Source organism: Zophobas morio, unplaced genomic scaffold (genome assembly GCF_036711695.1).
Source record: "Zophobas morio isolate AGI-343-1 ecotype UQ-CSIRO unplaced genomic scaffold, CSIRO_AGI_Zmor_V1 ptg000012l, whole genome shotgun sequence".
NCBI lineage: Eukaryota > Metazoa > Arthropoda > Insecta > Coleoptera > Tenebrionidae > Zophobas > Zophobas morio.
The window spans coordinates 204,133-230,310 of NW_026972117.1; the positions used below are offsets into that span (position 1 = coordinate 204,133).

The window sequence follows — 26,178 nt, forward strand, 5'->3', positions numbered from 1 at the left end:
GCAGACAGAATCGGTTATGCTTTGGGTATGTACAAAGAAAATTTGCTCCAAACAGCTTTAAACCATCTTTATGACTTATCAAAATATGGAAATTCAGTATCACCTAAGGCTTGCAAACTTATTGAATTCCTCAAAGGAAAACGCTGGGTGACCAGAACAATACTTCTGGTGAGAAGAACGACCCACCATGTACACCCATTATGTGATAAATATCCGCAGGCTCACACCCTTGTAAAGTCAATATGTTTAAAAGTGGAATATAATAGAGTAGGCTGCCACAATAGGTGTCATGTCAAGTTAGGGGATAACCTCGTAGCCACAAATACTGTGCAGTTGCTGTTCTATCCCATACACAGCCATCACAGACCATAAAACCTATACACGCGTCATTACACAACGAACGTCGAGATTTGTTGGAACAATATTGAAACTTTTTTACCATTGATTTTATGCTGCATCTTATAATTCTCGTAATTTTTAACGAATTTTGTGTCGTTTTATACTTCGCCTAGTACTCAGAGACCACGGAAAAGGTATATTTCGTTCTTACATTACTATACAGCGCAATAATCTGCATATTTACAGCAGATTTAAATGCGCTCGAAGTCAATAAAGTACATTTACTGCCACTCTGTCTACTTCTAAGAGAGAAAATGGGTCTTACACTAATAACTCAGTGAACCATTGATGTTTACACCACCGCATTCTAAATGAACTTTCCGTCAGCCCCTAATGTCCCGAATTCACGCGCGGCCCAACATTTTTTTGTCAATAAATTTTCGCGCTGGAAGTAAAAATCCAATTGGAAAAATGAATGGCGAAACTTCAGTGGCGAAAAAGTAGTAAGACATAAATAATTTATCCTCTTCTGGCGGAGTAAATTGCTAATCCGTACCTTAAGATAAAAATTCACCCTATGAAACAATCGTTTTTCAGAATTTATATTTTTATGTAGATTTAAAATAACCAGAGAAATAAACATGATCTGTAATATTTTTTAAATAATAAATTTACTATAAAACTCTTAGGTATTACTATAAATACTTAGTTTTTGTTAAATAAAGAACCTATATTTTTCTATTTGTTCTCCCACATTTTCTTCTCTTTTACAAAATAAGCATTCGAAACTAGATTTTACTATTTTCATAGCTACGTTTTTATTATTTGTTTTTTTCCTGATGTTTCGAACGAAATAGTGTCAACATAACTACCTATTGCAACTGTGAAATACAAAAATAGTTGATTAAATACCAGCTCCTTGGCGTAAAACATTTGTTTTACAAATCGCTTTAAAAGAATAACTAATATATTTTTCTTTTGGTTTAATTACAAGTGACATAGTTCGAGCGTCTTTTGATAGATCGAAAAGTACGCTGCAAAATGCGTAGGGTATTATACTTATCTATTTGTGTGCAAGAGATGAGAAAATAAAAACTTCATAAATATTTTTATAGCGCAGTATAGAAAAACAAACAGTTAAAATTGTAGTTATTAAAATGACTTATGTATAAATACATATTTCGTTTAAAGTATTATTCCACGCATGAAGTAAGTGTGAGCAAATAAAGCAAAAAGTGTCGCCGAGGAATCCATGAAATGCGAATCTTTACATAACAATAAGCCTAGATAACATATGTACATATGTAACATCCCGCCCTAGGACCCAGCCCCTGCAGTTAACACACAAAGAGACCCCCTCTGGCCAACCTTAAAATCACACAGGGTCGGCTCTCCTCCAGCTGACTGTTCACACTTTTCTTCTGTAGCATATTTACGGTAGACACCAGATTAAACTGGTTGTTACATTGTTTGGCTATACCGGTATCATTATTTAAAACAAAATCATGGCTTCGTTTTAATTATTACCTATTTTGCAAAACTTCAAACAAGTATTTAAATAGAAGAGCCATACACATTTCTTTAACATTATTAATTTTCATGTATAGGTACATACCTACTAGAATCCAGCATTATTAGTAAGAACATCCTAGAGCTGAGTATAACCTCATATATGATAAGAAATAAAACAGACAATGATAGTTTTGTAGATGTTCAATATGTATTAAATCTGATTACTTTCGATGTCATTGCATTGCAACGAACGATGTTTAAGCCTGGCCTGTTCAATTTGCATATGTCAGACACAGTTAATACATATGTATATTTATGTATTATTGATTGATCTTTTTCACTTCATAAACCTATTAAAAGGGTGTGTCATTTGATTTTATTTTCAGTGATTTGTCTTACCACCTTTTCTTCTAATCGCCGAAACATATGGGTTTATTTTAATTTTTTGAATCGTGTTGATGTTCTTTAAAAGACATATTATGATTAGTGATTAGATAAAAAATTATCTGATTTATATATGTACAGAGCGTAGAATAATTAAGTACAAAATCTTAATAAACACACGCTCTAATTTTATTCAACAAAAATTAGTCGAAAGTTGTTTGGACAGAACTTCCCTCGCTCCTGAAGTATAATGATTAATGAAACATATCCAGCATTTTCGAAAAAAATTATAAAATTTAATTTTGCGGAATTTATATTTTTTGAGAACCTCTATAAGTTGAAATAAACATATGTAAATATGTACTGCTGAAGTAAATGTAAAGAAGTATGCTACGCATATGTTTCAAATAAGTTTTTACTTTACAAAATTTTGTGATGACGTCAATCATCATTTTTGCAAAAACACGTATTTCAACTTAGGTTGGTGCAGTGATACTAATAATAAAGTATCATATCCCCCCACCCCAAATCTTGCGAAAAATGGAGTGAGGTGTTCTTCGTTTAATCAATAAAATAAATTAATCTATTCATAAAAATAATAAGTATAGACTCATCATATTTTGCACAATTTAGATAGTACCTACATATTTTCTCGGCGAAATTATGACATGACGTCATCTTTTTTTTTGGGGGGGGGGGGGAGGGATAAAGATATTTATTTTGAATAAAAATTTACCGTGCCTGCAATAACCTCAAAACGTCTGGAAGATTTCAAGGCAGTCGGTTTTGCAATTCTTGATGTAATCAATAAAATTAATAAAAAGTCATTAATTTTTTTTTGCATCACCCCGCATAAGCAAATCGAAAAAATATTAATGCAAATGCAGTAATTTCAAAAGTGTGCGGTATACTTCATTGAACTATAAAAAAGCAAAATAACAATGAAAAACGATACTGCAAACAAAACTGAGGCGGCAGCCCTTTGTTGCAGGTGGCTGTCTGCTTGCAAGTGATAAATTAGTGGAACGCCGGGAAGTGGCCAGTTTTGCATTTTGCACAATCTCGAGATCATATGTGTCAACAAACGCTCAGTCGAAGACGAAATCGTATTTTTATAATAACCAAATTAAGAACAAATAAATTTTATATTCCCTTACATTTAGGCTAGAAGGGGTCCCTTAACTTCGAGGGCTCAATGGTCAGCATCACCTGCATATCCGTGTAAACCGTGTCTGCACGAGTACGGACATTGTAAAGTAAATATTTACAGCACAAAATTAACGGGAGCAATATGCGCAGTGGTAAAATTTTGATGTTTTTATATACATACACCGGAAGAATGTCACGTGGACATTTTGGTTTGACTTGAATCACGTCATAACATATGACTAAAGTTATTATAATATTCTAAATGTTATTATTATAATTCTTACCTTATTATTTTGTTGTTATAAAGACGAGCATATTTAACCGAACCATTTTCAAGAAAATGGGGTGGATCGTTCTTAATTTCATCAATAATAAATTGACTGATTCATAATTTTTTTGAGCCACTCTGTATAAGCAAATCTAAAAAATATTAATGCAATGATAAGTTACAAGCATAGTCTGATCATATTTTGCACATTTCCGAAAGGATTTATTCGGCAAAATTTTAAGATGACTTAACCAACTTTTTGGGGTTGATAAACAGATGCAATTTGATTAAAAAGTTACCATTCTTACAACAACTTCAAAACGTCTGCAAGATTTCAAAGTACTTATTCAGTTTTGCAATTCTTGATTTAATCAATAAAATAAATTGACTGTCATTAATCTTTTTGAGACACCCCGAATAGGCAAATCTAAAAAACATTGATGCAGTGATAAATCTCAAGTATTGTCTGCACATTTAAGACAGGATTTATCCAGCAAAATTTCGAGGTGACGTCATCAATTTTTCAGGGGAGATGAGCAAATACATTTTAATTAAAAATTGACCATGCCTAAGATAACTTTAAAACATCAAAAATTTTAAATAAGTAGTTAAAACATGATCTAAAATTTTTTAGACAGACCTTCCCTCGGAAGTGCAATATGTTACAAGTAAAAACCAAGTATTTTATATAAAATTTGGTTCTGTAACAGACGACCAACTTTTTAACTTTTTACTCTAAAAATTTGTCACTTAATTCGGTACATCTCAAAATGAGTGAACTAAATATTGGAACACATGTAGGTACTTACTTGACACAGAAAAAATAATTTAAAGGGAATAAAATCTAATCGTTCAATTTATATGCGTACCTATATATCCACGAACATCTGTCTACTATGAATGCAATGAAGTAGCCGCCTTTATGAAAAATGCCTCCCATTTGTTAAAGAAAATTTGAAAACGCATATGGGATGTAACGCTTTACAGATAAAGTTATTAATCTTAACAATTATTATCAGAAACATCAAAGTAATTAGTTGCTTGATAGTTACAAATCGACTCTATATGTTATATAAGTTAACAGTGTGTAAATAAGTATAAAGACAAAAATTCTTTAAACACTGTTGAAATATTCGCTCTGATTATTATATGTACTAATAAAAGTAATTAAACTAGGTACTCGAATAATATAAACAGGGTAAAATTCACTTAATATTTAGGTCACTCATAAAGGCCTCTTACGATCATATACCTACATCATAATTAAACAAGGCGAAAAAATATAAGCACACACCAAACTTGTTTTAGACGTTCGCTTTTAGTTGATTCGATTTTAAAACTTAGAACAGGTGAAGCTAAGGAGCAAACGCAAAAGCCGCCGTCCCGAATTCGTATGATAAATGGACTTAGAAATTCCACTTGAATTCTTTATATTGTATTCAGAAGCCACGTATATGTATGTACACGCTGTGCTTTTTCGACTTATTATTCAATGACGAAAGAAATACCACTTTATAACTTATAATAATTAAATAAAATTGTTATTTTCGGCCAACCAAGCCAGAGGTGACAGTTTTTGACAAATCATTAGTCCTAACAAAATTGCCGTTTTCGCAAGTGCAAAATATTTTATTATATCCATAAGCTAAAAGTTTTCTATCTTATTCAGTTTTTCATTCTCAGCTATCTAAAGGAAGTATAATGATATCTTCTGACATGTTTCTTGTCCTTTCACGTCTGATAAAATCTCGAGTAAAATACAATATACACAAACGTATCTATAGAGGTTTCTCGTTTTCGTTGTCGCTCGCTTTGTTTATTAGTCACAGTATTTAGTTAGTAGTTAGTTATACATGGTATATGTTATTATATTTGGAGCTGCAAAATGGAATAAAAAATTGCAGATTATATGATTGAATTGATTGAAAATCATTGCTAAAAAAATTGCTCTAAAGTTATTTCATCAGACGTTCCTTCACCCCTAAGTACAGTCCAACAAATTCCGCTTCTTTGAAAAATTATAAAATTTGATTTTGCGATTTATTGTCAAGAACTCTAGTTTTTTGCATTTATACTCGTGATGGCACATCAAAAATAAGACATTGTAAATAAGTATATGAAAAATTATAAAATTTGATTTTGCGATTTTTTATCATAAAGTAAAACTAAGGGTTACGAAATGTCGAGAAAAATGAAAGAAGCCATTCGTCGGATGAATCCTATTACAATACTTCTTTAGCTTAGGTACTCTCCTGAAGTAAAAAAAAATGAATAGGTACTATGATAAACCACAAGCAATACTTATCATATGTTTTTCACATTTTAGATGGGATGTACCAAACAAAATTTGAAGACGTCTTCACTTTGGGAGGAGGAGGGATTTCATTAACGATTTACCATGCTTGTGATAACATTAAAACGTTGGCGAAATTTCGAATCATTCGGTTTTTCACCTCCAAAGTTAACTTGTCAAATATCATAGTACAATTTTGATTTTTTGGAACGAAGTTCCTTACGGCAGGCTTGGAGGAGATAGGGATTTTGCTGCGCGACCGAACTGAAACAAATGTGATAGTAAAACCGTAAGAAAAAGTCCGTGGAAAAAAGTCCGTGGAATAAAACCGTTAAATGAGACGTGCGCAGGCGCGACAGTCGTATACACAAGCGAGTAGTGGATAATACCTTTCTCTTTCTCCCGCTTTCTTTTCGTTCTCTCATCCCTTCTCTCTCTATTACCACTCCACCCCGCCAATGCATAGTATATACTCATGAATTCATGGACAAGCACGTGGCGAATACTCACATTATATGTAGATACATTTTACTCGTGAGTAGCCACGTTTATTTTCATATAATTAAAACTACGAAACTTCATAAAGATTATGCAGAGTATCAAAAAGCGTATAGGGAACGCGAAAAAGCTAAAAAAAATGAAAATAAGCAAGAAATATACGATATAAAGCAAAGATATCCTCTAAACTAATGTAAATATTTAAAAAGTTTATTGATTATTTTTTTAAATAATTAAAACAAATTCTCCCTTCAATTCCAAACATTTAAATATATATATATATATTTTGATAATTCTACCTATTTTACGTAATTTATTATTTCCTAAAATACTGAATTTCCTAAATACTTTCCTGTACTTAAATAAAAACTAATCAGCAAAATTTAAGAGAAAAATCAGGAAAACCTACATAAAATTGAGCACGATTTTTTTTTTGCAAATTGTGTCGATTCTACATTAGCCGAAGGAACTTCGTTCCTACCTGGTGCCCCACGACACCACATCTTTTTTTTTGCAAAAATCTGGATGTCTATGGTGAAAACTTAACACGTATTCATAAATCACAAGTGGAGGAGTACGTTGTTTTATAAAATTTCAACATTTATTACTGTACTCTTTGGAGACGACATCATCATCCGGTCACATCGTCGGTCCGATAGTTCGGAAATTATTTTATCCAACAAAAATCGACACAGACTGAAACGGAAGACCTAGTTTTTCGTACACTGGGAGTCATGAAACATCGAAAAAAACATGAAAGTAACAGTCCTCCGATTGACTCGACTACAATATTCTTTAGCTTATGTTCTGAAGTAAAAAACATCAACAAATGCAATTCTCATAATACACATAAATAAGAATCAGGTACTGCATATATACCTGTCATATACTTATTTACAATGTCTTATTTTTGATGTGCCATCACGAGTATAAATGCAAAAAACTAGAGTTCTTGACAATAATAATAATTGTAAGCACGTTTCAAAAATAAAACATCAATTTCCTGATGGTTATCTTGAATGTAATATATTGCAATCAATTTTAAAGTACATTTCTTTGGCGAATCCTTAAAAAATGACCGGAGACACATTAATTATTATTATTTTTGATTTTTGAAGGCCACTGTAAAATGAAAGACTGACATAAAAAAAGGCTGTTTTGTTGTGTACCTACTAAATCCAGTAATTAATATTCATAATAGTTTATTATAAGAGAAGCAGTATTTTAAGAAGCAAAAGCTATGATCTGCCGACACATTTTTCACGCTTTCTGCCGTCGCGGTTACTCTAATAATTTATGGTTTTGTGGTGTGATAGTGGACTCGAACGGCGGGGGGTCGACCTAGCGGGTGTTCACGCCAAGAAGTAGCCTCAGCGAAACCTCCACGGGACTCATCTCGTCACTCCGCCACTTGTTTAATAGGTTTATTAAAAACATCTTTCCCTACACCATTTTCATTAAGTTTTTTGATACCTACAATATTTCATTAAATTTTAAATACCACCAGAAAAATACTTACATTATCACATAATAATTTTTTTACAATAATTACTTTTAATAAATTAAAAAAATGCCATTGAAAAGTCCTCTCTAGCAAAACCCGAATACTTATAAAACACATATCTTTAGGTACACTGAACACCCTAATTTTTCTCTTTCTCGCTAACTTTGTCAAGATACAAAAACTACTTACTTACGAATTAAAGATATTTTAAAAACTAATAATGTAGGAAGATGGTGCAGAAGAGGTACCACGAATATTTTTAATTATCTAAAGTGTTTGAGCTGAATTTTGATGACGTAGCATGAAAAGATTATTATTTATCACCTTTATAAGAGCAAGATATTGTTTTTAGTTGTTATATTCTGTGAAATTTTTGCGAAAATTTCATTGCCTGGAAGAAAAACTCAAAACGGATTCACACACCATAAGTACAGGGGTATATTATTGTATAACATGAATAATAATAATTTATTCACACGTAGCCCAGTGCTTGGTACATATCATTTAAAAGAATACATTTAACTACAAATATAAAACAATTTTAACTTGTTTCAATATAGAAATTTATGAGATGAACTGTTGATGCGGTTGGTAAGCCAAATTTTGGTTAGCTTTCGTCTAAGATGTATTCCTATTACATACATAATATCATGTACATACAAAATTGGACAACAATCGGTCCAGTAATTTCAGGGATTAACTGTTTTATACAAATATGTCTGAGACAGACAAACATACTGTCACAAACGACAGACAGACGGGAACGCGAAAACTATTTTTTCGTACTCTCGGGGTCATGGATCTTCGAAAAAACAAGTAGCCAGTCGTCCGATGGACCCAATTATTACTATACTTCCTTAGCCCATATGCTCGAAGTGTAAAAACATAAACAATTATTTGCGAAAGAACTTGATGATTATTATGATTATTCTTTTCACCGGATAAAAATTAGATGATTTTGAAATCATTTAATTTAGTAGGTCTACCCATAGGTATGTTACAAGTTAAGTTGTGGGTATATTTAATACTTATAATAAACGATAAAAAACACTCTAGTTACTAGATGATCGAATTTTTTTCAGGAACGTAGATCCCAGAGAACCAACAAATATGCACAGAGTCGTTGTCATCTGTTAAATCTTTAAAAATCTCCGTGTTTCGCTCAATTGTTTGTGCTTCTTCGTAAAATTTATTTTAATTCAAGTAGGTAACTATACTTAACTAAACATATACCGATACATCTACATTTTAATGACAAAAAACACAGATAAATGGGTGTGGGTCCTAAAATTAATCACCCGGTATGGATTATTATTATCTTCGACATAGTTCATCTGAACTACTATAGTAACAAGAATATGGGTCATTATATGACATATAATATTAATACTATATTTATCCTGGGGCGGCTGGTGCCAGGGGGCACAAGGGCACGTGCCCCTCCCCCTCTCCACCTCCCAAATTACAACGTCTACAAACACACTGGACATAGGAAAATAGTAATTTTCAATATTTAAAAAATTATCCGGAAATTTGTGTCATAATTACCAAAATTAATTTTTTATTCGGCTCCATTTTGTAGAAAATGTATCAAAACTTACATCTAAAGATGTTGTGTCTTGGATATAAGTATGATATATCGCTGAAATGCTGATAAAAGTGGAGGCCAAAGCATGCCTCATTTAGACGTTTTGTTTACACCGTTGCCATGGGAACCGCGCTTCTAGTCCCTTTATTTAGCTGGAATCGGGTCTTGCTCGAACATTGACCACTACCAGTAACTCAGTTGCAGGATTTGATTTTCATTCTGTGCGAGTAAAATTGTTTGATTTGAAATAAAAATAATGAATTCAGTTGGATATTTAATAAAAAATCGTGCTCTGTCTTACGACGGTAAAATTTTAGTGAAAAATTTAGGGATAGCACCCCCGATTTATTAAGTAAAAAAAAAAGTGTTCATAACAAAACAAGACACTTTCATAGATATTTTAATAGACACAACAAGGATGGTAAATTTTTGTGGATAAGCGGTTATGAAAAAAATAATATATTGTTTTGTTTTATGTGTGTGTCTCCTCAGTAATGATTTAAAACCAAAGGTATGTGGACAAGTACTTTTTTACTTTTATTGAATGTATGTTTTATATCTTCATATTTAACTTATCATTCGTCAATCAAATTGTGTCCCCCAAACGTTTAACATCATCTCAAAAAAAAAAAGAAAAAATTATGCTGAAGAGTTTGTCCAGAGACGAGGCATTACTTGTGAAATACATTTCATATTTTTTGCCTTAAGTGACTACTCCTGCAGAACGTTTCAACAAAAATATTATGATATTTAGTTGATAACATCTGAAAAACGACCCATCTGATGTCTCTGAATGCGTGCAGTTACTTATATGTATGATTGTGTTGGATTACAAACATTAAAATCGGTGTAGAATAAACTGTTGTTAAAAAAATGCGTTAATATTCTTGTAGTAGGCTACATTCTACTGGAGTCAAACTGTTTATTCCACATCCGATTTTGCTCGAGCAGCTTTCGCTAAACCGTCCGGAATGCATTTTTATTTTTCACTGTTTACATTGTCATGCAAAAATTTGCATAGATACAAATCTAGAAAATATTTAATTTTTCATCATTTTTGCCTAAACTACGTTAATACATTAATTTTATTGGAGCAGAATGATAAATGTACAATTTTTTTTTTTTCAGAAAATACACTGACCGGCAAAAAAACTTGCCACCCTGAAAACATACATAGCGCTGATTACGACCATCCTCGATCAGAACAACAATTTTATTAATTGTCAAACTTATAATCAAATGATAAAAAACACTGTTTACAACAACAGCCTCCTTTATTGTTTTAATTAAGGAAATATCGTACTTGGTCTGTTTGTGTTATTTTGTTAAATTAAATTTAATTCCGCGTTTATGTCTTCTTTTTTGCTAATTTTGACAACATGTGTCAATAGTGAATGGTTCTTTAATAAAATAACGATCACTAGTTAAATTAATAATTTTTAAAGTTGTTTTGCGAAATTTTTCAGGGTGGCTGGTTTTTTTGCCGGTCAGTGTAGGTTAAAATATCTGTCGTACAAATCAAATTGTCCCATATTTTTTTTTAAATTGTCGACAATTTGACTTGCACTCGGAGAATTATTAATTACTTATTATCGAAAATTGTTTTGGAGTTTTTTAAGTGAAATTGTTTTTGTTTAGTTTTTACCGTTTTTACACAGCAGGTTTGAACTTATCCATGGTCCATTAAAATCACAATGATTTTTTAAATGTATCTACAGAGATATCGTTACGGTTGACTGGTAAATTTTGCTAGATAGGTATACGGGTATCTATTCTTGAACCTGAACTAATAAATGTAATCTTATACTATTAAACGAGCAAAGTTTGTATACCTATATATACAGGGTATTTTTGAAATAGATGGAAACTTTTTTTAAGGTAATTGGTCATGATGTAGAGAATTTATGCATCAAATATTGATCTAATAAAAATCCTTTAGTTTTCGAGATAAAATTGATTGAAAATCTGTTAAAATTTGCGTGTGCGCTACTGATTCCAAAAATGTTAAAGGTAAATTTGATCACTATACTAATTTAAAGTAGGTAAAATTGTTGCTTGTTAACATGACAATACATTCATTAGCCCATCATTTTTTGACATTTTTGCAATTTTCTGGAAGAACAAAATGAATTTTTCTAATTCTGAAATGACTGACATGGTTCTGATGTATGGACAAGCCTTAGGAAACCTTGGAAGCTCGACGTTTATACCAAGAAGCATTTCCCGAACGAAGATTGCCAAATCATAAAACATTTGCTAACGTTGTTCAGCGTCTACGAGAAAATGGGAAATTTCAACCTCGTTTTAGTGATCGTGGTCGTGAAAGGACAGAACGGACACTTGATGCCGAAGAAGAAATTTTGAATGTCGTTGAAAACGATCCAGGTATAAGCATTAGACGATTGTCTTACCGAGTGGGAGTTTCACCTTTTGTGGTGTGGAGAACTCTACATGAACAAGTCCTACACCCCTATCATGTACAACGAGTTCAGCATTTGAAACCAGAAGATCTGCCACGTAGAGTTCGCATTTGTGAATGGCTATGCCAAAAAAATAGAGAGGACCCTCAACAGAATAACAAATGTAGCTGCTGAAATTAGAGCACATTCCGAAATGATAACCAGAACCCAACAATCATTGATTAGACGTGCGGAAGCGTGTATACGAAATGGTGGTGGACATTTTGAAAACTTGCTCTAGTTGCATACGTTACGTTTTGTTTCATTTTATGGTTGATTAAATTATGATTTTGAAGTTTTAATTGTCAGTTCATTAATTATTGTCATTGTTTATTTGTTGCTAGCAATAAATTAATAGCAACAGTAGTTACACCTCGGCAGTTTTCAGTTACTAGGTTTCACATTTTTTCGTGAAACCATTATTTATCAGTGGAGGAATGAATGTTTGGATAGGGGTTAAATTTTCCTTTCAAAATTTTACTAAAACAACAAACGTTCATTTGACTTCTTGGGTTCCCTACATTCACCAGATTTTTTGTTTCCATGTATTTCAAAAACACCCTGTATATATATATATATATATATAATGGGTTTCTCGAAAACGGCTCTAACGATTTCGATGAAATTTACAGGTTAGGGGTTTTTTGGGTCAAAAAATCGATTGATCATAGTTTTAACTTCTGAAAATTACAGCTTCATACATTTTCAGCAATTTTCAGGCAGTGAATTATATTTGTTGCTAGGCAACTTCAGATGACACTACACGAACACGAGATTGTTTTATAAGAGAAGTTTAGGTGACAGTCTGACAGTACGTTTTTATCTTCAATTGTACATACCGAAACATACTCCACAGTATAGAGGACGTTAAAATTCACCTTCTGAGGTGAGAAAATTTACCGAAAACTAAACAGTGAGCGGATAAAAGGCACACGAAAGTGCGTTGAATTGAGATTATTTTGTCAAGCATTCATTTCAGAGGTTCCACGGTCGGAGTCAATGTGTGATCGTTTTCCGGGATGGGACCGTGTTATTTGAGTTTTTGGGCTCAACGTTTCGCACACTTTCGTAAGTGGCATCTTCGGGAGCAGGGTTGGGATTGAGAAATTAGGAATAACGCAAAAGAGCACGGTAACTCAGTATGTTAACCACACCAGAGGCGAAACTCTTCTGGCAGTAAGAATGTAGTTGTGACCTTTTTCTAGAGTCGAGAGAGAGAACTAGGAAAAAAAAAGAACGACAGAGAGAAAACTTGGGTAACAAATGAGATTGTAATAAATGTCAAACAATAATTCCAGTTTTCTGTTCTTTAATCTCTACATGTCACTTATCAGTGCTTAAAACAAAGACTGCTTATGGAATTTCTTTTTTAATGTGTATTTTTAATTAGCGCGTCTACTTCAAAATGCATACTATAGGTACGCATATTTATCTGTCCTAATCTGATCTAATACTACCAAACGAGCCGAGTGAAGCTCGGTCAACCAGATATTTATTAATTAAACTGCAGTGCATAAATTTAAGTTTCTTGAACAAACTACAAAATTTGTGATAATGTTTCTATATCAAAACGATTTGATGGAAGCAAAATACACATACCAGTTTAAATAGATAGATATTAATAACAATAGCATTCTGTTACTGCAATTTTTAAGAAACCGTTTATAAGCAAAAAAAAATTAAGTGTATGAAGAAACTAAATAGGTAGGTACGTCATGTAGATACCTACCCACAGAACCATCCTTTTCTGAACATTTCAAACGGGATTTAATTTGCAAAAGGGTGAACGGAGGATTTTGATCAGCGATTAATTTACTATGTTTAGGTATGGTAACAAATTAAAAGCGTATGCAAAATTTCAGAGCAATCGCTTTTTTGCAGCTTCTAAATTAAACTATAAAATTTTGTTGTATTATTTTGAACTTTTTTTCCTAAAACCTTTTCGATTTATTTCGTAAAATTTTTGGTGAAGATGCGCAGAAAAATGCATGGGATTTAGCACCTACATCACGATATTCTTAATTTTCGCAAAAATTTTAGTTTCAAAAATTAGATGTGTACCTACTAAAATTGACACAACTATTCAAAACACCTCCATCATCTTCTAAATAAAAATTCACCCCCTTAAATATTTAATGTTAAAAAAGTAGCTTGATTTAAATGTCGGCATTCTTTTATGATCTAGTTTCTCAAATTTTTCACGACTGCAAAACGAATAAAATACAGCATTTCTTTCAAATAAGATCATAAAAAGAAACAGTAGGTATAATAAGACTCTGAGATCTTATTGGTCCCCGAATATCCATTATGCGTACTACAAAATCTAATTTGTACATTCGGTGGCCTCCAAAACCTAAGGATCTTATCCCAGGTAACTTCTTTTTGTATACAGTGTATAAAGGATCTACTAGTATCTCGTTATACGTAAATAACAGAGGTTTTTCTTAAACCCGTTACATTAAAAATTAAAATTTTTTGCTACATGTTTAAGCAAATCTATTTTTTTATATCACAAAGTGATGTTATACAGAAAACACAACGCGCATGCTGTTATAACAAGCAATACTGTGAAACAAAAAATTCGCGTCGATCGGCACTTTACTTATTACATAGATACATAGGTACCTATGTATATTATCTAAGTATACGAAATAAGTTTTGTGTCACAAGCAGAGACTACTCAGTTAACAGACTTTTTTACAAATGCAGTTTAATTATTATTATTGCTATAATACCTATGTATTTTTTTAACAAATAAATTACTAACATGAGTTCCGGATATGTCTTAGGTAATAGGTATCTGTGCTATAAATGATATTCTGGAGTTTTCTAGTATAATACTGTCTTTATGGAATCATATATCTACATAGGAATATTGTTCATATTTCATGGCAATATAGAATTTGATATTTATACAAATTTATTTTACAAATGGAAGGTTTAATTGTCTCAATTTAGCTGGACAATAAAACTACATATAAAAAAATTATGTTGATGTGGAAAATCTATAAAATTTAATCATTATAATAAAATACCAGAACAATCTTTTGTTTTTTTAAGTAACACTGTCATCAGTAGCTTGTTTAAACATTTTTTGAAGAGTTTGTTTTGTCAGTACATTTGCATAAAATTTAGAGAAACTGACACAACAAAATCAATGTAGGTAGGTATAGTATAATCGTATGTAGTTTGAAAACACTCAAAATTATATTGTCACGTAAACTGATGATTATTATTGGATGACAAAATGAAAATTCCCGTACTCATACATATGTTGGTTGGGATTATTTCACCCATTGTCATTATTGAAGACATTTTTCATATGGGATTTACTAAAAAATTTTGTGATCTTGTATCCTGTTCTACATTTTATAACATTAATACTTATTAGATACCTACTGTGTTTAAACAACAATAGTCAACAGATAAAACACTTATTGCCTAGCGCGTAAAATGCTGCGGGCAAGTAGATACCTCTATTCGATTTTTGCACGGCTTACCTTCATTTTCGGAACTGCTGTTTTTATACTCTTTGGCTCTCCATATACGTAGACGTATTATATTGCACCAGAAATGTTTCAACAGTAGATATACGTAACGTATGTAGATAAATAAAACTCATACAATTTCCATTATATATACTAATAAACGCACCACTCGCACGTTATTTACTTATACTGGAGTTTGAAAGCACAAAAAACATCAGATTCTGCAAAAATTATGTACAAATGCGACAACATACTGCTGGATCTTTGCACCACGAAAGTAACCAAGAGACTGCCCAACAGTCGGCCCAGAAGTTCCCGTCAGAAATCCGATGCTTCGAGGAGCGTTCTTATTGGTTGACGGTAGAAATCGCCGGAGTTAGTTTGTGCTAAAATCGGGCGGGCGCTCCGAGTAAGACACGCCTAGCCATGAAATATTCAATATGATCGTTTGCTGTTACTTTTTGTTCATTGTGGTGAGAGAAAAGGTAACGTAATGCCATTGTGAAATCTGACAGCGAACACAAGACTCCTGACTGGTAGTGTAAAATATAAAAAAAAGAAAAATGTTAAGTAGATAACCGTGACTTTTCTAATATTTAAGTATAGATATGGATGTGAACAAGGAGTGGCTTCATCTCAACCTGATCTGTCAAAAATTGTTGAATTCATCACCAGTGTAAGAAATAAATTTCTCAAAAAATTTATTAAGTATTTCTGGATTGTTGCGCGATTTCGCAGAAAAAACTTTGCTTTTTAAATGGAAATTTTAGAGTAGATGGTAGAGGTTTATAAATTCCTCGAAACTCAGAAGCATCTGTTACCATGTAAATCCACTACTGATAGACGAAAAAAATAAGTATTCTGAGCATAATTCTACATGAAAAGTTAATCATTGTTATCTACCTAATTTACGAAAGACACACGCAGTTTTTTTTTTTCCAAAATTTCATTAGTAGGAGGTGCTTATGGATACAATTGCCAAAAAAATCACCTTTTCAAAAAGTTTACACCATAGCATAGGTATTCCATTTAAACACAAAATATTTTATTTTATCTCGCTTTCAAATTTCTCCCTATAATATCTGTGTAAATTAGTAGATACGTATGTACTTTTAAAATACGTTTTTGTGTCTCTGATCAGAAACAGCAATTTTCTAAGTTTCTCTAGCAGTCGAAAATTGATATTTCCTGCTCTATACCGATAGCGTGTAAAAACGACACCAAAATTTCACAGGTCTCTCTCTACATTCAAAGGAATGGTCACACTAAATAAGTGTATAAAACTCTGGTTTGTTACTGTCACTCTGTTATGTTAAGGAATATAAAATTATTCAATTTTTAATAAATTATACAACTATTTAGGTATACGTCGGCACAAAAAAACTGTACCTACGTTATTCTGCCAGAACATGCTTTTGCGACCTACTCCCTTTTTCAAACTCGCTCCTATTTGTAAAAGCTTAGTTTCTGACATAGGGGGTAATTTCAAGTTGGATTTGGTGCTATGGTAATTTCGATGACAGTTGTTGCGATTCGCGATATGATTCGTCCTCGCGACTACTTCCATGGCAACGAGGACTTGCGAAATTGTAAATCCAACTTGAAATTGGCCCGTTGGTGATGCAACTTACTGTTACTTACAGTCTATACCCGAGGTAGGTAACTATCTTGCGCCCTACCTTTTAAAAGTCAATAACCCTGTCAACTTCTGAATGACTGTCATTAGACAAATGAAATTTAGCTGACATAAATTGCAAATAAAATTTTAGATTTATGTTTACATCGTTTATAAATTTCCAAAGGGATCTCCATTTACGTCTTCAGCGCTAACACATGCCCAGCTTAGTTTTTTTAAGTAGAATACCCTATATATTTTCATATGTTTTGATTGACTTCTTCTTAGGCTTTATAACCATATTTTTAATAGGTTGTTATAATTCTCCTGAAATTTTCACTTCCCGCGAGCGTATAACCTAAAAGGGAATGTTGTATTATATTAGGATCCATCCTGATTACTTTCATGTTTTCTCAGTGTGTCATGACCCATGATGTACGAAAAAAGTGGTCTCGCGTTTCTGTCTGTCTGTCGCCTATGTCGATTTTTATTAGACAGATACCTAATCCCCGAAGCCGCTGAACCGATTGTTGTCAAATTTTATATGTATACCTACGTAGCAGTGGCGGCTCGTCAGGGGGGGCCAGTTAGGCCAGGCCGAGTCTGTCACCGAACTTGTCAATTTGCGATATTCATTTTTATTTTAAACGCAAGAATATAATTTAAAGCTATTTTGAAATCACCTGATTTTACTGTTGTTATTATTTTTTTAATTACAAAAAGCGTTATCTAATTTATTCACTTTCGTTCGGAAGCACAAATCGTGCCGGGAAGTTTGAATATTTTTACTGCGAGGAGGTGAGGCCGGCCGACTACAAGAACAAACGTCGAATAATGTCATATCTGCTATCGCTCTCTGTTTAGCAGAATTAAAGAGAAATAGCTATAAAGACTGATACGTGTCTGATACACTCTGATTAACGCGCCTGCAGCAGTGATTGGTCAATTGTCTGCTAAAATCGGCCGGCCTTTTGGCAGTACATCAAGTTGTTATAGCGCTATCACCTTCTGTTTGTATAAGTTAGAATGCAATAGTGACGAAACCGTACAAAATTCCGTTTCATCACTGCACTTCTGCCGTGCACTTTTCCATGCGGTTCCCCACTACCAGCACCGGCTGGCCGCTATCGGTATATTGTGAATTTCTGCAGTCTTCACGTGGATGAAATTGGTTTAGGTTTGTTTCTAATTTCAGTAACAATGACAACAGTTAGTAAGAGAATTAGTAACTGATTTAAATTTTGATGCTGTTACACATCTATTAAATAATGACTTTCGACTTTTAACATACGATGATCAATTCCTGGGATATAAAAGAAATGCCCCGTTCGGAGCAGCGCATGCAACATTTAATCGAAGCACGGTGCAATAATAACGTCAGCTCCGGTGCAATAGCATATTAATAATTAATAATTAATACAGCATGGTATGAAAATTATGAATGGCTGACGGGGAGCAAGTCAAAAAACAAACTATTTTGTTGGTATTGTTTAATTTTTGAATATCATGTTGACAATAAATTCAAAAAAACTTCAGAAAAAGAGTTTTGCCTCTGGTCGTCTGGTACGATTGGCATATTGAGTTACCGTGCTCTTTTGCCATCTTCCTAATTTCTCAACCCTGCTCCTGATGATGCTACTTACGAAAATGTAGAAGCCTCCGAAATTATTTCTGTCTTTAATTTTAATCATATGGTATATGATTAAAATTAACACACATACATCAGCATATGTTGAACGCAGTTTTTCAGCTTTAAAGCGAAATACAAATTTTACTAGAAACTCCATTAGTCAAAATTGATTATCCAAATTATTCGTTTTAGCAATAGAAAAAGAAGTGCTTACAAACTTAACGGAAGATCAAAAGTTCTATAATCAAGTAATTGACCACTTTGCCAATACAAAACAAAGACGCATTGAATTGGTTTATAAAAATTTCTAATTTACTTTTTTAATTTTGTTTTTTACTAATAAATAGTTGTTGACGTTTAATGTTATATTTTTTGTTAGAATGTGTTACTTTATAACTTGAATGTTATTTTTATTAAGACCCACCACTGACCCGGAAATGACCGGCATTCAGGCAAGACTTCTATCATTACGGGTACTAAGACCAAGTAATGATATGAATTGATTAGATTAACAGAACAACTTTCGAGATTCTAGAATTACAGCATACAAATTAGTCTGCTATTATTCTCTAATCTCACCCCATCCCCAAAAGTCCAGCGTAACTACCGACCATTTATCCGCGCATCACATGAAAAGTGACCTACACTACTCTGACCTACTGGTGCTAATCTAATCTGACTGACATGATCAGACTGTTCAAGAAACTTACGAACAATATGACATGTTCCTAACAAAACAGCTTTTTGAATTTTGACAATTATTGAATCATTCAAATGCAAAGACTTTAAATTCTCAACTAAGCTATTTGGAACTACACCTACATTAGAGATAACTAGGGGTAGAATTGAAATTTTTTTAAGATTCAACATGGATTTCATTTCTATCGATAATTGTAGATATTTTGAAATCTTGGTGTCGTATGTTTGAATAATATTGTTTGTGTTAGGAATAGCAATGTCAATAAGAATGGCTTCGTTCGTGTGTTTTTTGATAAGTATGATGTCTGGTCTGTTAGCTGTAATGTTTAAGTCTGTAAGTATTGTGCGATCCCAGTATAATTTGTATTTGTTATTTTCAAGGAATGGAGACGGAATATAAGTGTAATAGGGTGTCGTATCTTCGATTAAGTTCATAAGTGTTGCTAATTCTTTGTGAATGATTTGAGTTTATTGACGTTATTTTATTATTATAGATGGCTTATATTGTATAAGTATATGCTTTACTTTATACCTATTTGAAGAATATTTTTTATTTTGTTTTACCAAGTTGTTAGGACTATATGAATTAACACCATACAGGTAGCAAATTATAGATAATGATTAACTTGAGGTCCCTGGTTCTTGTATTCTATGTCTTAAAACTTTGGGTTACTCACTGCTGGCCGACCCAACCAAAATAGTCACGAGCCGCCACTGCTACGTAGGTATAGGTATGTCATTCGGGTATGAAAATTCACCTTTCATCAGTGGCGTATATTACAGGCGCTTTGAATAGAGGTATGTATGTACCATCATCAGAGTTAAAACATCAAATACAAATCAAATTTGAACATTAGAGCTAGTGTGCCGTTCTAGTAGGTATATTTTTTTCAACTTTGCTAAGTTTCTCCTCAGCGCCTTTGTGTTTTTAGACCCGATTTATAGAATCATTTATACATTTAATAACGCCATTAATTTAATTAACACAAATGACAGCTGTCTGGTGTATACGCGGCAGAGTAACGTCCATCCTTTAAATTTAAAAGTGAACTGTCTAATCGTTCCTATACCAACAATGAGATGACCTCATCTCCGAAATTTATAAGAGTCTAAATATTATTTAAATTTTATAGAATATGATACTCCTGTACTTGTAGTTTATGAATTCGTGTTGAGTTTTCTGTAGACATCCAGATTTTTGGAAAAAAAATCAAAATTTTATAGCAATGTTTTGCAACTTTGAAACTGTAAAATCGAATACTCTCAAATCTTGCGTTGTAAGGTCATAAGCATTGCAACTCGTTAATCACAATTTATCCGTTTATCTCTTCCCAAACAATTCATGACGTCATCTCAAAATTTTGCCGAATAAATCGTATCTAGAATATGTAAAATATTAGGAATCTGTATATAATTGATATCTTACATATGTGCCCTTGATGAAATGTTGATAACGTCATCACAAAATTTTGTTATGGGAAGACTCACTCGCTAATCAAAATTTATCCATTTATGACCTAGAAACTGATGACGTCATTTCAAAATTTTTTCAAATAAATCTAAAATGTGCAAATAAAATGAGTCTATGCTTCTGATTTATACCATTCCATTCGTATTTGCTAGAATTACTTATACAAGGTGATTCAAAAAAATTAATGAATGAATCAATTCACGTATTTGATCAAATCAGAAACTACAAAACTGAATGCTTTGAAATCTTGCAGACCTTTATTTAAAGTTATCGTAACCGTGGTAAATTTGGAATCAAAGTGTATTTGTTGAAACATACGCGTAGCACGCTTCTTTACATTTACTTTAACATTACATACATAGGTATCTTTATTTTAATCTATAGAGGTCCTCATAAAAAAATAAAATTCCCAAAATCAAATTTTGTAATTTTTCGAAAAACCTGGATATGTTTTATTGTACTTCAAGAGCGAAATAACCTTCGATCGTTTTTTTTATATATATAAAGATCGGTTAGTTATCGAATCTTATATTCATGTAAGTAGGTACCTATTAAGTATGCATGCATAGAAAGCAACCAAAAAAAAAATATTTATAATTATTTATCTGTTAGACTAATCGATGTGTGGTGTTTAAGAATATTAACATGATTGATTCGGAAGATATAGGTGTTCAATCGGATGTGGAAGCTGCAGTTTCAACTTTATTACCACCTGCACAGTCGAAGCACTTGTATCAGATGGTGCATGAAAAATTTTGGTGATTAACGTGTAGAACAAAAAATTAAATGTTGCAAATATCAGAAAATATATATACATACATTAGGGATGTACCGACTAGTGGCCGACCGGTCGGATAAGCCGACTATTCGGCCGTTTTTCATCGTCGGCTGGCAGTCGGCGACTGGTCGGCAAAACAGCCGACTATTTTATATACTTACTATTTTAATTTTATTTTTTTATTAAAATTAAAATAGTAAGTATATAAAACAATTAAACCCGGTTTACAGAACCTCAATTAAATATTTAATTGCGATTTAATTTTTAAGCCCGCGTTAAAGTACCATGTGACCGACTCTACGCCAATGAGACGTCGCTAATGGCCTTGTTAAATGCGCGATCAACTTAATCTCAGTTAAAATATTGTATAAAATGGCCATAAATTGTGTTATTCTTTATTTTTGTACTGAGTTACAAAAAAAAATTAAATGTTAAAATTATCCAAACAAATTTAACACATTTTTTGGAAAACGAAGGAACTTTAGTTATTCCTTTTATTAAAATAAAACAAATTTTTAAGATAGTCAGAGAAATAGAAAAAAAAACACACTGTCTGTCGCATTTATAAAGCGGTTTTAGCAAAGCCGAACAGTCGGCCGACTAGTCGGTTTTTACTGGCCGAATAATCGGCTAGTCGGTTAGTCGGCCAGACCTACAGTCGGTACATCTCTAATATACATTAATCGACGACCACAAATGACCAACTGTTTTTTTTTTTTTTTGTTTGATACGGAAAAAGAAAAAGCGTTTCTCGGCCAGTGGAAAATTGCTGATACTGGTGCAATATGTCAATTCTAATGGGTCATAAAGGATGGACATCAAACAAAGTTATACAGAGTAATGTACAGAATTCACTTACGAAATAAAAAATAAATTAAGACAAAGTCTTAGAATGTACAGGTAATTCAGAAGCAGCAAATACGCAGCAGGACAGAACGGTGCGGGGGTTGTGTCTTCAATTGTTCCTGTTTTTTTTTTTGTAAATTTATTTGATTTAACATTTTTGTACAAAACGAAAAGAAAGACCTGTAAAAACAGTGAAGTTGGCATTATTTTTAATAGTAGATAACTACCTATACCTACTTTATTTTGACTTGTAATAATTACAATTAAAAAGCGAACATTTAATATAAAAATTACAAAAAAAAATATTTCATTAATTATTATGTTCTAATAAATCGTACCTGTAGTCCTATATTTCGTTAGCATTGTAGGTATTTATAATTTTTATAAAATTTTTGTGTGTAACTTTATACATATTTTTATAAGTGAATCTCATAGTAGGATCTACTCTAGTTTTCTTTCTAACAATAAGATTCTTTAATTGTATACGATTGTTGAACTGGAAGCGACACGCGCCTTCATGTAATGTTACATTAACTATGAATTAATAAACCCCGTACTATTTACTTTACACTTGATTTATTGCTCAACATACAATCGATTAGCAAGCATTCACACTGTTGCGTTTACTATTGCCCTGTAGGCGCGCACACAGTGTGTTCAGCAAAGCGAAATTCATACGACACACGCTTGCAGCATCAACGTAGCACTGTGAGAAAATTTGAAATACATATATCTACCTTCTTCATCAAACACATCAGTTTCCAATGTAAGTTATCGAGAAATGTATGCACGTTAAAGAAATCACAAAAAAAAACGTAATATAAACATAAAAACTAAATTTCTCTTGGCACAATAAATAATTTCAGAATACCTATATCTTATTGCTCTATCTATATAAAAATGAAAAAAAAACTTGTAAACACAGAATAATACTTGCTGCAAATAACATATTTTGAAAGCAATAAATGTTACCATGTAATAAAGGCCTCCGGACTTTCAAAATTTTCTCCCACATTTCCGGTGTTTTAGTTCGCATTCACACCGCGTAAGTCCTGCAGCATTGCGGTCTACCCTTGTGCCATTGTTGCCAATCAGTGAATTCATCGTATTAGCATCACCAACGACGACGTTCTTTTTCACCCTCCACCCTGCCACGGCAACCGGAAATGCAATTCACTACCCTTTTTAAAATGTAAATATAAATTCGGTATACTATGGTAAAAATTTTGCGACGCATCGTAAAGAGGCTCGGCAAACGCTACGTTTTTGGGTCGACTTGAAATTTTTGCGATGAATTGTTTCTGCAGTCATATAAACTCTGCACAAATTGCATTTTCGACACACTCCTCTACACTGTGTAATATAATATGATAACGCAGCCTTGAAGCGTTATCCAACATAAATTTTGCTTTCCATCACATAAATATGTTCTCGACTAACTTGCTATTAATTTGTTTGTGCCTTGGGGTACGTTTACTCGTTAAGTAATACCATCAACTTAACCTTATAGCCACCGTTCCTTGGAGGAAAATAAACAATAACAATTAAAACGATCGGTGGCTACAGAATTATTAAAACAAACAAAAAATGAGTCGGGATATAAATAAGGCGAATACCTATGTATCGTGGCACTTAAATCATACCGCCAGTTTGAGTAATCTACCGCACATAAAGGCCCATTCGCCCATGTTAACTGATAATAACGATGTTGTACATGTCGGAACCCAGCAATGCAATTGGTATGCTCTGATGAGTGACAGAGGGGCTAAGTTTTCATAACGAAATGCAAGTCCTATAAATAACGGACGACAGGTAGCAGACGGAACTAGCCAAAGGCCAATTTCCGACGATCAAGTTTGGACTAATTTATTTGGAGCCGCCTTCTATTTAAATTCAACTTTATAATTGGTTTCATACGGGGCTGAAAAGGTAAAATGCCGCCACTGTTTCTAAGGTAATTATATCTCAAAATTTAACGAGAAATTAGAGTTTTTAAAGAGGTTTTGACAAATTGAAAAAAACATATCATGCACAGTTTTAGCGAGTTACTGTGTCGCTGCATATCCAGATCAATTAAAAATGTTAAAAATATTTACACCGAACTTCCTTCACCTCTAAAACACAACCATTACTTCATTAATTGTATTTCAAAGCCACCTACCTTTACTTCCCGACGTAAGTTGGGGAAACACTGTAGTAAGATCTATAAATCCATGTTTTCTCCATGTTTCACCTCAACTTCCTAAAATAATTATCGTTCATTTTTTGAGACGTAGGTTGTTACCACCAAACTCGCTTTTAAAACAGGTTTATTAAGTAACTTCTTGAAATGACATCATAATTTTTTATATATTTTTTAAATTACTATATTAACTGAGATGTTACGTCATTTTTTTTAACACTCTGCACAACAATTCTATCTGTTAAGAGTTAAAAAAGAATTATTTAATAATAATAATTAATCAACTTTTCTTAAGGTTGCATGATTTTCACTTCTCGAGCGTAAGCTTAAGCTTGCAAATCGAGTCTATCGGGCGACTCACTACTTTTATATTGTCAGGACGTTTCATGACCCCTAGAATACGAAAACATAGGTCTCTCGTTTCCGTCTGTCGTTTGCCGGCAATAGTAAAGTACTAGAAATGTTATTTAAATTTTATAAAATAACATACTCCTCTACAAGTAGTATAATAATAATAATAATAATACTTTATTACCCTTACAATGTACCTACAGCTTGTTCAGGATCGTCGGATAATACATGATAAATTGTATATAATTGTATGTAAGTATAGTTCATGAATCCGTGTCGAGCTTTTACCCTAGGCATCCAGACTTTTGTAAAAAAAACGTTTTAAAATTATCAGAAACATGGTAAATCGTTAATCAAAATTTATCCGCTTAATACCACCCTAAAAATTGACGAGGTCATCTCAAAATGCATCCTATCTAAAATGTCCAAAATGTGATGAATCTATACACTCATAGTTTTTAGAATTACCTATACGGGGTTACAAAAAAAAAATAATGAATGAAACAGTTTATTGTATGGATTAAATCAAAAACGACTCACTCCATTTTTCAGAAAATTTGGGAATACAATACTGTTATTGTTAGTATTACACTGCACTTCTACCACTAACTCCACGCTTTATCCACCAAAAATTAAAAGACTTTTTTTTTAAATCACTCAATGTTCATCTTTAATTAACAATTAACAATCGAAGAGACATATTTCCGGTTCCATGAAGTCGTTAAGACTGTTTCAGTACATTGCACCCCCTCCCGGCTTCCTCGGTGACCTATTTTTCAGTTCGTGAATTCCAAGTAACAAGTCGTCCGTTAAGTTGGTAAGTATTTCCAAGAAATTCGCCGCGCAATTTTTTCCCAGAAATATCGTTTTTTATAGATTCACAATAAACACAATCCATTAAAAAGTACCTAACTGTAAAAATTAAATTTAAAAATTTTTGAAAATTTCCTCGCTTCGAAATAGGTAGGTACACGGAATTTTGCTTTTTACTACTTATTTTGAAATCCCTAGTGATTTATTTTTTAAAGAATTTAGAGGAGTCTCGGGGCATTTGATGTTTTTTTGAAAGAGTCTTGGGGGCCCTTGGTGTTTTTCTTTTTTTATTTAAAACTGTGCAGTAAAAC

The 26,178-nt window shown here is 32.6% G+C and overlaps 1 protein-coding gene across 1 annotated transcript in view; it reads right to left on the reverse strand.

Annotated features, from left to right (window-relative positions):
- Positions 1 to 15,752, reverse strand: part of LOC135128253 (LIM/homeobox protein Awh) — a 29,812-nt gene extending 14,060 nt beyond the window's left edge. The window contains exon 1 of the mRNA XM_064055153.1: positions 15,495 to 15,752. Within this exon, the coding sequence (XP_063911223.1) occupies positions 15,495 to 15,500 (6 nt within the window). The 5' untranslated portion in view covers positions 15,501 to 15,752. The remainder of the gene's footprint in view (positions 1 to 15,494) is intronic.
- Between the last annotated feature and the right edge of the window lie 10,426 nt (positions 15,753 to 26,178).